General features: G+C 44.8%; 1 protein-coding gene across 1 annotated transcript in view; it reads right to left on the bottom strand.

Annotated features, from left to right (window-relative positions):
* Window positions 1-9,342, bottom strand: part of ANO4 (anoctamin 4) — a 411,426-nt gene extending 402,084 nt beyond the window's left edge. Inside the window, 1 exon segment of the mRNA XM_017887290.1 lies at window positions 9,079-9,342. Within this exon segment, the coding sequence (XP_017742779.1) occupies window positions 9,079-9,193 (115 nt within the window). The 5' untranslated portion in view covers window positions 9,194-9,342.
* Between the last annotated feature and the right edge of the window lie 3,487 nt (window positions 9,343-12,829).

The raw sequence follows: 12,829 nt of genomic DNA, 5'->3' as shown, positions 1-12,829 counted from the left end.
GAACAGACAACCTACAGAATGGGAGAAAATTTTTGCCATCTACTCATCTGACAAAGGGCTAATATCCAGAATCTACAAAGAACTCAAATGTACAAGAAAAAAACAAACAACTCCATCAAAAAGTGGGCAAAGGACATGAGCAGACACTTCTCAAAAGAAGACATTTATGCAGCCAACAGACACATGAAAAAATGCTCATCATCACTGGTCATCAGAGAAATATAAATCAAAACCACAATGAGATACCATCTCACACCAGTTAGAATGGCAAAGATTAAAAAGTCAGGAAACAACAGGTGCTGGAGAGGATATGGAGAAATAGGAACACTTTTACACTGTTGGTGGGACTGTAAACTAGTTCAACCATTGTGGAAGACAGTGTGGCGATTCCTCAAGGATCTAGAAGTAGAAACACCATTTGACCCAGCCATCCCATTACTGGGTATATACCTAAAGGATTACAAATAATTCTGCTATAAATACACATGCACACGTATGTTTATTGTGGCAATATTCACAATAGCAAAGACTTGGAACCAACCCAAATGTCCATCAATGATAGACTGGATTAAGAAAATGTGGCACATATACACCATGGAATACTATGCAGCCATAAAAAAGGATGAGTTCATGTCCTATATAGGGACATGGATGAAGCTGGAAACCATCATTCTCAGCGAACTATATCGCAAGGACAAAAAAACCAAACACCGCATGTTCTCACTCATAGGTAGGAACCGAACAATGAGAACACTTGGACACAGGAAGGGAAACATCACACACCGGAGCCTGTTGTGGGGTGAAGGAAGGGGGGAGGGATAGCATTAGGAGATATACCTAATGTAAATGTCGAATTAATGGGTACAGCACACCAACATGGCACATGTATACATATATAACAAACCTGCACATCTGCACATTGTGCACATGTACCCTAGAACCTAAAGTACAAAAAAAAAAAAAAAAAAGAAAGAAAGAATACAAGAATGATTGGCTCCTCCCCTTTCTTTTCTATTGAGGCAATGATACCTGGAGGGTTAAGTCATTTGCTCTTCGTCACACAACTAGAAAGTGAGAGAACCAGAACTGATATCTTGACATAAGTCTAGCCCAAGAAGTAAGCAGCATTTACTGAAGCAATTGTTTTAAGTTATTCATCCTCATGTCATCAGTTTCACATTGATTTGGGGAAAATTTCGTTAATTCTTATAATTGCTTGATTATTGTTTATAAACTATGAAGCTCCAAAGTCCTTATTTTAGGCATAGGCCAGGTTGACAGTTAAGATACCAATTTCCCTGACAAAGACACAGGAACTAGAAGCTGAGGTAAAGCCTTCTCCTGGAATCCACAATCCACAAAGCCTGAGCAAACAAACATCTCACTCACAAGAAAGTAAGGAGAAATTTTACAAAGAAAAGGTTTTCATTAAACCTTTCAAAACATATTACAAGCCTGCTTATATACACGGACAGATGAAACCCAAGAACTTACCAAACAGAAAAATGATGCATAACTACTGACTTTGCAAAAATATTCACCATCTGATTCCTTTAATAACTACCTACACTGGTGCACTAGAAATACCATTTAATTTACAAAATATATGTTTATTGTATAGAGTGAGTTGTAATACTTATTGCATCTGATTTTTTAAAAAGCAATCTAAATTGTTTATAAAGGTTCTAAAGAACCAACTAGTAAGAAAAAAATGTAGTTTACTTGTGTATGTCCATGTATACATGTGTGTGTTCCTCAGAAATATCAATGTGTTGATTTAGTCCGTGTTTGCTGATTCAAGACCTATTCTTTCCCCCTAGCTGGGTAATCTCTATCTCCTCACCTAACCTCCCTGGACCTGAGCTCTCTTTTTGTTGTGACTGAAATTCATCCATTCAAAAAACATATAGTAGACACAGGCTGGTCCCAGGTAGAAAGTGGTGGCTTGGGAAGTGTCTCCCTAAGGTGCTGAAAAATCAGTCAGAGGGTATAAAGTGTGTTTCCACTGGAAAGAGCTTTTCCTATACAAACAGATCTCTTTATTACTATTATAAAATAAAGACAGAACTGCTGTTTTCACAATGTTTTTTCATTTATTATGTGCCACTTCACTAGAAGACAGGCAGGAGAGATATTAGTTGAAGTAGTAATAGTTCTAGTAGTATCCTCCTCTGCAACCTGCATGAGACCTGAGTGAGACCCAGACTCCCAGAGGGCAAAGTCATCTTTTACTCATCTTGCATCCTCAAACCCTGCCCTCGGCCTAATGCATAGAAGGCACAAGAAATGTTTGCCAAAGTCTTCAGTAAGCTTTCAAATACTTGAATCACCTTTCCTGCATTTTAAATACTGTGTCTGGTGCTCATTATCCCAGCTTCCCTTTGATTCCACTTCTAGCAGCAGGCACTGTGACAAAAGCCCTTTCATGAACCCTAATTAGAGAAAAGCCTTTCCTTTCCTATTTACACCTACTTGATTCAGTGTTGAAAATCTTATATTCTATTTTCATTATCTTCAACAGGTAAAGATTCGTGCCTTATTATTACATCATAAGATCCATGAAACAGACAGGTTTTTTGGGGGGTTTTCTTTGTTTGTTTGTTTTTGTTTTGCTTCCTGAACCTACAACAGTGCCTGACACACAGTAAGCACTCACAAAGCCTAGGTTAAATTGTTTGTTCTAGAAACTTCCTTGGGAGCGGCGGACTCTGTGTCTAGGACTACATGCTAGTAGAAAAAGCCACATCGCTATTTGTTGTGAGCTGAATGTGTCCTCCCAAAATTCATATGTTAAGGCCCTCACTAACCTCCAGTGTGATGGTATTTGGGGATGGGGCATTTGGAACATAATTGGGTTTAGATTTTAGATTTTTTAAAAAGCACTCTAAATTGTTTATAAATGTTCTAGAGAACTGACTAGTAAGAAAAAAATGTAGTTTACTTGTGTATGTACATGTATACATGTGTGTGTTCCTCAGAAATATCAATGTGCTGATTTAGTCCACGTTTCCTGTGTATTTTATAGGTTTATGAAAAAAGTTAATATTCAAGACCTATTCTTTCCTCCTAGCTGGGTAATCTCTATCTCCTCTATCTTCTTGTTCATGAGGATGGGCCCCTGGTGATGGGGTTAGTCCCCTTATAAGAGACAGAGATCCCACTCTGTCCCTGAGCACACACCAAGGAAAGGCCACGTGGGTATCCAGCAAGAAGATGACTATCTACAAGCCAGGAAACAGGCCCTTATCTACATCAAATCTGCCAGCACCTCGATCATGGACTTCTAGCCTCCAGAACTATAAGAAATAAATGTCTGTTGTTTAACCCACCCAGACTTTGGTATTTTGTTATGTAGCAGCCCAGAGCAGACTATGACACTATGACCAAAAAAAATAAAATAAAATAACGTTTTAAAGGAAAGAATTAAAATACTGCTTCTCACAATAAAAAAAATTAATTTAATTTTACCCCACAGAGAAATTTACAAAATATGAAGGGCTGAAGGTCAAAGAATAATCTGTACATGCTTTGCTGCAGCTTCTTAATCAAAAGGATCCTAATCAATGTTGACCATGAGTGTCTTGGTTGCATAATAACAAGCATGTCAGGTGATGTAAGGCAAAAACAAGAGAAGTCATCAAAGAGCTCCTTGGATTTATCTAGTAGCTAAAGCATGAGTCCCAGCTAGCTAGCATGCACCTGATCTCACCATGTAGTCTGGACGCTCTTGTTCTTTTGCTTGTCTTTTCTGAAGGGTAAAAGCTATTTTGCTTATTATTTGCAATAGGAAAAAGGAGTTTTTAAAGCTTCTGCATGGTGTACTGCCCCCTGCTATACTCCATTCATTCCCTCAGTCAGTCACACACCCAAGTACTGGTCACCTACTATGTGCCAGGCGCTGTGCAAGGCACAAGGAACACAAAGATAAAATAGCTAGTCCTTGCCATCTGAGTTTTACAACCCACAGAGGGGAGTACTCATTGCAATACAAAATTAGAACCTGCTACAGAAAGGACTTACTCTAAAAAGTCCCAGGAGAAGCACCAAGATAGAGAATGTCAAGGGGAAAGGAGGAGGGGGCCTTGTAAAGAAGGAGGGAGTGTGTTCAAAGCATGCACCAAGGTCCAGAAACCTGAGAAGGCCTCAAACAACCTCTCTCCCAGAGGGTGGGATGCTAGGGTCAAAGGCAACAAGAGAGAAGGGCAAGAAGTTAGATTTTTACCCCTACACAGAGAAGAGCCATTGAAGAATTTTAAACAAGGAACAACAGGATCAGATTTGCAAATGTAATCCAAAGGAGCCAGGACTAGAGGCAAAGGAACCAGTTGGGAGGCCACTATTGCAGCCAAAGTGGGCAATGATGGTGGCCTGGACTAGCATAAGAGCAATGGGCAGGGCAAGGAGAAAGCAAAGTTGAAAGATGTTAAGGAAAAAGGACCAACAGGACTTGGTGATTGAGAGTACACTGGCTAGGAGACGGAGTTGATAATAATACCTAATGCTTACTGAGTACTATGTACTGCTCCTACGCACTTGACAGTACTATTGCGTTTAAACTTCACAGTGATCCCATTTTACAGAAGAGAAAACTGAGGCACAGAAGGTGAATTAATTTGCTCAAGGTCAGGCCAGGAGTGGTGGTTCACACCTGTAGTCCCAGCAGGGATTAGAGAGGCCGAGGCAGGAGGATCGCTTTAGCCCAGGAATTCAAGACCAGCCTAGGAAACATATCAAGAACCTGTCTCTACTCAAAAAAAAAATTTTTTTTAAATTAGCCTGGCATGGTGTCCCACAGCCGTGGTCCCAGCTACTCTGGAGGCTAATGAAGGAAGATCGCTTGAGCAAGGCAGGTGGAGGCTGCAATGAGCCAGGATCATGCCACTGCACTCCAGCCGCCTGGGCAACAGAGTGTAGACCTTGTCTCAAAAAACAAACAAAAATTTACTCAAGGTCACTGTTAGTATGTGCTGGTAAGGGAGGACTCCACAATGACTTCCAGGATTCCAGGGTGACTGGGGAGAGCATGCTGGGCCCTTTCAACCTCTAGCCACTCTGTCTCAGATGTCATGTTCCACCTACCAGACCATGCTACTAGCGGCTGCCTTCACGCCCCTGACATTTCTCCCCTTCATCTTCGTTCACGTTGCTGCTGCTCCCTGGAATGCCCTCCTTCTCCAGTTGGCCTTCTCCCAGTCTCCTCCTCCAGGAAGCTGGTTTGGCCCATCCCTCACCCTACCCAGCCCTTCCCCTACAACACTGCATTGTAATTCTCCACTTAGGAGTCTGTCTCCTCCAGCTGACTGCCATCTGTGAGAGAAATAGCGGGGGATCTTATTCGTTCTGGTAACCCTGGGTTCAGGCTAGAGCCTGGCACATACTTGCAGCTCAGTAGTTGGAGATACTTTATAGGAAATAGGGACAGGAGAGGAAGATGGGGGTTGTTTTGGACACACGGAGTTTGTGATGCTAACACAAAGAGAGAAGAGCATACAAGTAGTCTGGCAGACAGCAAGCTATACAAGCACAGCACATGCAAGAAAGAAGTTCTAATTGGTCACTGCTATGTGGAGTCACCTGCATAAAGATGAAGTCATGGGAGGGGAAATGATGTCCTAGTCTCTCATGTCTTCTCGCCCCATTTGATTCCCACATTCCACAGTTAGGCTTAGCTCTCATTACACTCCCTAAGTAAGTTCCCTAACCTATCTGTGCCTCAACTTCTTCAAATGAATATAGGGCTTACTTTGGCTCAATGTCTTAAAGGTTGTTGTGAAGATTAATTGAGCTAATTCACATAAAGTGCTATTACTATTATCTTCACGTCCAGGCACACCCCACACTTCTACTTACAACTCTGAAAATTTTCTTGCTCTAGTTTACAGGTCTCCAACTACAAGACTGACTCTGCACATGGGGCCATTGTTTAGCATCTGGGAGGTATCTAATCAATGTCATCCAAATGGTTGAGAGTCAAATTACTTAAAAGGTTGAGAGAATCCAGGCAAACATCAGCATTAGCAGAAGGAGTCCACACACACAGAATCAAGAGGCAGGAGGAAAATGAGGGGAGAGGAGTTATATAACAACACCAGCTCAGACTGCACTGTCTTCCTGTCTTCTTGCTCTCTCTACTCTAGCCACAATGACCTTCTAGCTAGCCTTGAATGTGACAAGCTCATTCCTGCCTCAGGGCCTTTGCACTTACTGTTCACTTTGCCAAGAATCTTCTTTCCCCATATAATGGAATGCCTCATTCCTTTTCTTTATTTAGTTCTCTGCTCAAGAATCTCCTCAGAGAGGCCTTCCCTATCTGAAACAGCCATCACTATGCTCTATCAGCTCTTTGAGCTCCTTATTAAGCCTCATCAGGGCTGACAGGTCCATGCCAGGCCTGTGGGTCTAACCACCACACCCTTCCTGGTTCAGGTGGGGACACAGCCTCTGTGCCTTCCTTTATATGGCCAAGAACAATTAAAGTCCCAGTCATTTCTCTCTAAAAGATACTTGTCTCCCATTCTTAGTCTCATGCGCATGGCTATATAACGAGTTAAAGTGGTTAAGAACCTAAACCATTTAAAGGACAAGAAAAGAAATGTCAGTGGTGAGTATACAGGGTTGGGGCCTTAAAATCCAGAATTATAAAAATCACATCATGCACTGAACATATTTTTACTGGAGGGCAATACAGTTATTGATTACCCTAATCTCATTTCTCATTTCTAGAATGTGAGTTTAGATGGCAGCCTGAAAGTAAAAATTCATACTAAAATATGGAAAGAGCAAGCTCAAAATACAAAAAGAGCAGGATCAAAATGCAGAAAGAACAGGATCAGAAATGCATATTAGAAGGGAAGTTAATGAGGATTACTAGAGGCTGCTGCTAATGAAATGCCTACATAAGCCAAATTTCTCTCTCATCTTATGAACCTAAAACACATGGTCATGGTCTACAGTGTAACTGTTCATTCTCTTGGCAGCCCCTGTGCTAAAGATAAGAATAAAGCATTTATTAAATCAGTCAATTAAATATAAAAATTGAACCCTGTAAATTCCAGGCAAAAAGTTTAGATCATCCCCCATCATAATACCTAAACCCAACTACAACAGAATTGGCAGGGGACATTTTTTACAAGGAATTCAATTGTCAAAGAGAAGATTTGTGGAGGGTTCCAGTGCTGGGCCAAGCTCTCATCAGATAATGATCTCAACAGTATCCAGTGGGTTAAAAATGTATTAAATGTGCTCAATGCTTTTTTCCTTAACTTGTTCACTAGGTTGAACACCCTGATGGACTAATTTATTCTGTCATCATTTAGATCACACTGCTACAGATCTAAGAATTAATGTGGATTTTGTGGCCAAGTACATGCATCATTTTAGGGATGGATGCAGGAGGAGAATGTATCAAGCAGAAATTCTAATTGATACCTTTATTTAAATCTGCTTCAGTTCTCTTTAAGGGTTTAATGAGAAACCTGTGTAATTCTTAATCACCAAAAACAAAAAAAGATCTGCCATCTTTTCCTTTAATTACTGAAATATACTTCTTTTCAAAATGATTTCACTTATTCTGACTTCATTTTCTCCACCTGGGTGCTCAATTAAGCTTTTAAAGCTTCTAGAAATGTACAGAACTGATCACTATGTAAACCTCTTACTGACAGTATCCATGGGGCAGCATACAAAATCTAAAATGATGTAAAGAAACAGAAGTCAGATCCCTCTGACAGGAAAAGGTGTAAAAATAGATGTTTTGCCAATGAATATGCCTAAAATGCCATCAGCATATTGAATTATCCCCAGATGGTAACCCAGGAACCACAATGTTGAGTGTTAAATGTGCGTGCAGGTAAGAACAACTTAAATCCCAGCAAAAGTGTTCTGGGCGCGGGTGAGGGGGGGTTGGAAGAAAGAAGAAATAGGCCACTAGACTGAAATTTGTAATCTGCTCACAATTTGTTACTAGTTCCCAGGCATCCATTGCAAACCCCCTGAGCCACCTGAATGATCATTTTAAACAATTTAAATCCAGAGAAAGAGACTGACCCTGTTAACCTTGGTAAAATGAGCAGGGGACATCACTGGCCTAGAGAATGAAGACTCCACATCAAAGAATAGCAATTTCCGTCCCACCCACCCCGGGCTTTGAGATGTCCCTGCAGAACATTCCCCATCAATTGCTCACAGCCTTCCCGTTTAAAATGCCAAATCTAGATCTTATCGCAGCAACTGACTGCAAGCAAGAGGAAGGGAGGGAGGTCTACTTGAGTTTCTGCTTCCTATAACCAAGTCTCAGCAGTATTTCTGATAAAGGACTAAAGAGAACTGCTTTATCCACACAAGCAAGAACGCTGATAAGAAGCCTTGCTGGCTTCCCCAGCGCGCTGGGATTTCTAGCTGAGCCTGAAACCTTCACACAGTCATTTTGTTTTCCTTCAGAACCGTGCAATACCATACATGTACATATGTATATGTCTATTCAAATATATTTATTTAACAAAACAATGGGCAGGGGAACAATGAATGCCTTCCTTTTTCATAAACTTTTATTTCCAAACTGATTTCTTTTGGCATTAAAACATGTTACAGTGCGTATTATTTTAACTCCACAGCATCTGTCAGAGAGATGTTCTCATCTCTCATTTACAGACGGAGAAATGCAGGGCCAGAAAAGTTTAAATAACTTGTCCAAGGTCAGTCAGGGACAAGATAAGCGCTGGCTGAACGCACATCTCCCAACTCCAAGCCTCACCCCGCTAGAGGAGGACTTAACACCCGAGTCCCTTCCCCTGAGTGGTCGGAAGAGAGGGGCATGTTTCTGGAGTCTGGAAGCTCCCAGAACCTCCCAAATTTGAGGCGTTTTTCCCGCTGACACCCGGTTCCCGGGTTACCCGCAGCCCGAAACCCCGCGGAGTATCGGCCCCACAGCCCCAGGAGCGGGGCGCGCGGCCTCCGGCTCCCTCCCTTCCAGACACCCCCGCGGAGGCCAACCCCGAAGTTTCCCCGGGTGTTTCGACGGCTCCCTGGGCCCCTCCCTTCCGCCCCGCCGCCCCGGGAACCCGCGACGGCCCCTGTTACCGTATGCGGTGAGGGAGGCCATCCTGGCCCGCGTCCTGCCCAGACTGGCCAGGGCGTCGGCTAGAGCGGCCCCCTGCGCGCTGCGCCCCTGGACGGCCCGGCCCGGCGAGTGCATGCGCCTGGCTCCAGCGGCGCCCCGGCGCTCCGCGGCTGAGCACGCCCAGTCAACGCGCCGCGCTCCCCCTAGAGCTGCCGGCGCTCGGGGGCCCCCGGCCGGGCTGCGCTGCGAGAGCAGCGGGAGAGGGCGCAGACCAGCAGCCGCGCTCCGGATCCCGGCGGGGATTGAACCAGCCGCGGAGGACTCGCGGCCGGGAGAGAGGAGGGGCGAAGCTAGCTGTGGGAGGTGCCCGGCAGAGGCGCGCCGCGGATTTGGCCCAGCGCGGTAGGCGTAGGGCGGGATCCCCGCTGGGTTCACGCCAAATGGGGTGGCAGGTATGTCGCGGCAGGGGTCGGGGAGTCCCAGGCGCACCACAGCCTCTCGGGATGGTCTCCTTTCCTAGGAAAGTTCCACTGGAGAGTGCGCCTGGGGACACATGGGGTGGGTCTGGCCGCCTGTGACTCTGGAAGCAATTCCCAGCCCAGGGTCAGTCTGGAGAAGGCTTTGCCTGTGAGACCAAAGCCCAGGGGAGAGTAGCAACCTTGTCCATCGGACTTCTATTAATGAAGTCGGTAACTGCTAAGTACCGAACTCTGACCCCAACAGTTCAATCTTGTCCCAGTACATCATCTTATCACCTCTATTTGTGCTTCTGTCTTCCCACGAGGCGCTCACCGGTGTCCTATTCCTGCCCCGCATCTGATGAGGGCGCGAACTCACACAAGGTTGAGTGATGGAATGTCCGAGCTGGTCTCAGCCCCGCTTCCCTATTGTGCTGGGTCTCCGTTTGGAATCAGCTGGCTGAGGCGGGGAAAGGAGTGGGAGAGGGAGATCGAGACCCGAGAAGTCGGTGGCACCCTTTATGGAATGCAGCAGGGGGAAAAGGAAGGCCGCCCAATGCCTCCTCGGGTCAGGTGCAACCCCGACCCCGTTGCCTGCCCCGGGGTTTTGCCATTCCCAAGTGTACAGTTGAGACCACACCAAAAGGGAGGCCCAGAGGCCTCCTGGCTCAGGGCTGAAGGTCGTGGTCACCAGGCCTTGTAAAATGCCCGCGCGGGAGGAATTGGGGGGCGATGCTGTCAAGGCATTAACCGCATTTGGGGTTGCGCCTACTCGGATGGAGGTACCAAGGGCAAATAAATCTGGTGGAGACAAAACCGGGCGTTTGTTTGGGAAGCTTCCCGCGCTCCAGCTCTCCAGCCGTCAGATTTGGGCGCTTCCAACCTCCGCGTCCACCTGCCTTCCCACTCTTCAGTGAGGGCAGTCAGGTGGCGGCGGGTGACCGGTGGACAAGGCTCTAGGATGTAGTGTCGGGGCCCACAATTACCCCATGTGAGCGCAAGGCTGAGAGCGGAGGAGCCAGCCCCTGAAGAAGGCCAGGTCCGCCCTGGGGTAGTGGGAGCGCGGGATCTGGTCCTTTATTGGCCCTCAGTCAGCCAGCCAGCAGTCGGGTGACCCTTGGTTAAAACACCGTCTCGAAGGTTCCATTTCCCCATCTGTAAAGTGGAGCTAACCATTGCGGCGGTGTCCACCTCTCAAGGCAGTTGCAGGGATCTGGTGGGACAGGGACACTATCAGAACTGAGGCTGTCTTGGTGGCTGCTCCCTGCCTCGACCTTGCCCCTTGAGGGCCCCATCGGCCTCTCCTGCAGGTTTTTTCAATTTCACACTTTACCCAACCAACCCCTGGCTGAAATTGCAACCGCCCATCCTTGAGTCTAAAGTGACTGGGAAACCTGCTCTCAGCTCCTGCTCTCACCTAGCCTGGGGGCGGACGCAGGCCAGGCTTGCCTTCCCCAAGTGCTCCAAGCCTCCCCCAGACCTGGGCAGGACCTCTGTTCTCCCTTCACCATCCCCATACCTCAGCAGCCCTGTCTGGGCATTCGTCTTAGTCTTTTCCACCTCTTGTGCCCCTTCCTAAGCCTGGAGCTGCTTCCCCAGTCTCCTGTATGCCCGCGTTGGGCCCCAAGGCCGTTTGTAACTCATCTTCTGACGTCCAGTGCTTTCTCCTCCATTGACCATCGCTGCGGCTCAGATGGAGTCACGAGGAAAGGCCATCATAACGAGTTACAAATTGCACTTTAATTCTTCTTGTCAGTTCTTTCTAATTAGCAGGAACCAAAAAGCAGCATGTAATTAATTAACCTCTCTTAAGGCTACCTGAACTTCTCCCCACATAACACCATTCCAAGTCCTTGAGATATTCAGTGCCCTCAGCAGAATTAAGTCTGAGGGGACCTGGCTTCTTTGGGAGGAATTGATGGACAAATAAATCTCCTGCCTTCACGGCTTTAAGAGCCTTCCAGTTGTTCTCAGCATCTGTATTGTCAAGTGGTAATGAGATCTTTAAGCCGCTACCTGCGTCCTGGTCTGCAGTGGGAGGAGGTGGTCTCCCCCTACCTCACATTCTTGAGGGGGACAAAGGCTAAGGAAGAATTATGACACCAGTGGTGAAACACAGGCTGTTACAGAAACTCCAGGGCGAACAAGTGATTCTGTCTTAGCAGGATTCACACATGACTTAACTAAGGCAGTGACATTTGAAAGATGAGGTCCAGGATTTGTGGTTTTTGCCAATAAAATTTCGTAAAGAAAGCTTGTCATTCAAATTTCCTTATGTTTTATTCATTCTCCATGTTCAGGAGTAAAATATGAACTGCCACGACTTTGATGAAAGCTGTGCTCTAAATCTTTCCAAGAAAACGCTTTTTTTCAGATGATAGATTGAGAGAAACTAGTTCTCCTTCTCTTTTCGGCATGTTCTGAACTTAAACTGACTTTTATTAACTGCCTTAAACATTGCATTGTATTTGATGGTAGAGGAGGCTGACTCTCTGCAGTTAACATTTTTAATAATTCGTTTCAATTTTATGGCTTAGTAATTATTCTACAAATACTGATTTTTAAATATATCTGAAAAGTATTGTAGTTTCCAATTGCCCACAGTCAACTTGATGTAAAATTTGATCCATTATTGAAAGTTTACTTGAACATTTTAAAATATTGCTGCTGTTATACTCTATATTACCATAAGTTTTAATATGTTTATTATAACACTTATCATGCTATATTGTAATTTGTTTATGCATTTATCCCCCACCCCGGAAAGCAAGAACCATGTCTTATATTTCAGGGTATCTCAATACCTAGCACAGTACTTAGCCCATCTTGGATACTCTATAAAATATTAATTGAATGAAGCAATGTATGGGAGGGAAAAAAAATTTGATTATAGGGGTTAGGAAGGGATCATTGCTTAGGAAGCCTGAATTGGGGTGAGTTTTATTCTGTAGAATAAAAGCATCTTCCTCACTAAGGGAAGACTATTCTATGGAACAGGCCAGAGACTATGTCAGAACTGTAATGTCTACTCTGATAAAACATCAAAAAAGGCGTTCTTATCCTGAAAACTCTTATCCTGATCCATGAAACTCTCCCTGAACTAGAGGGTTGGGGAGAGGGCCCATGAATGGGCTTCCTGAGGTTCATAAGTCACCTGAAAATTACATTCAAAATAGGAGTATATATGCAGATATATATACATCTATCAAAACATCTATATATACACACCTATTTTGGTTTTCCCAAGTGCATCAGGGCCAGCCAGTTGGAACAAACTGCAGAAGAAGTAAACATGAACGGCGAGTTCTTATCT

The sequence above is a fragment of the Rhinopithecus bieti genome, unplaced genomic scaffold (assembly GCF_001698545.2).
Source record: "Rhinopithecus bieti isolate Rb0 unplaced genomic scaffold, ASM169854v2 scaffold_15133, whole genome shotgun sequence".
Classification (NCBI taxonomy): Eukaryota; Metazoa; Chordata; class Mammalia; order Primates; family Cercopithecidae; genus Rhinopithecus; species Rhinopithecus bieti.
Note: the sequence above shows the minus strand (reverse complement) of the source record. Positions and strands in the feature narration are given on the sequence as shown.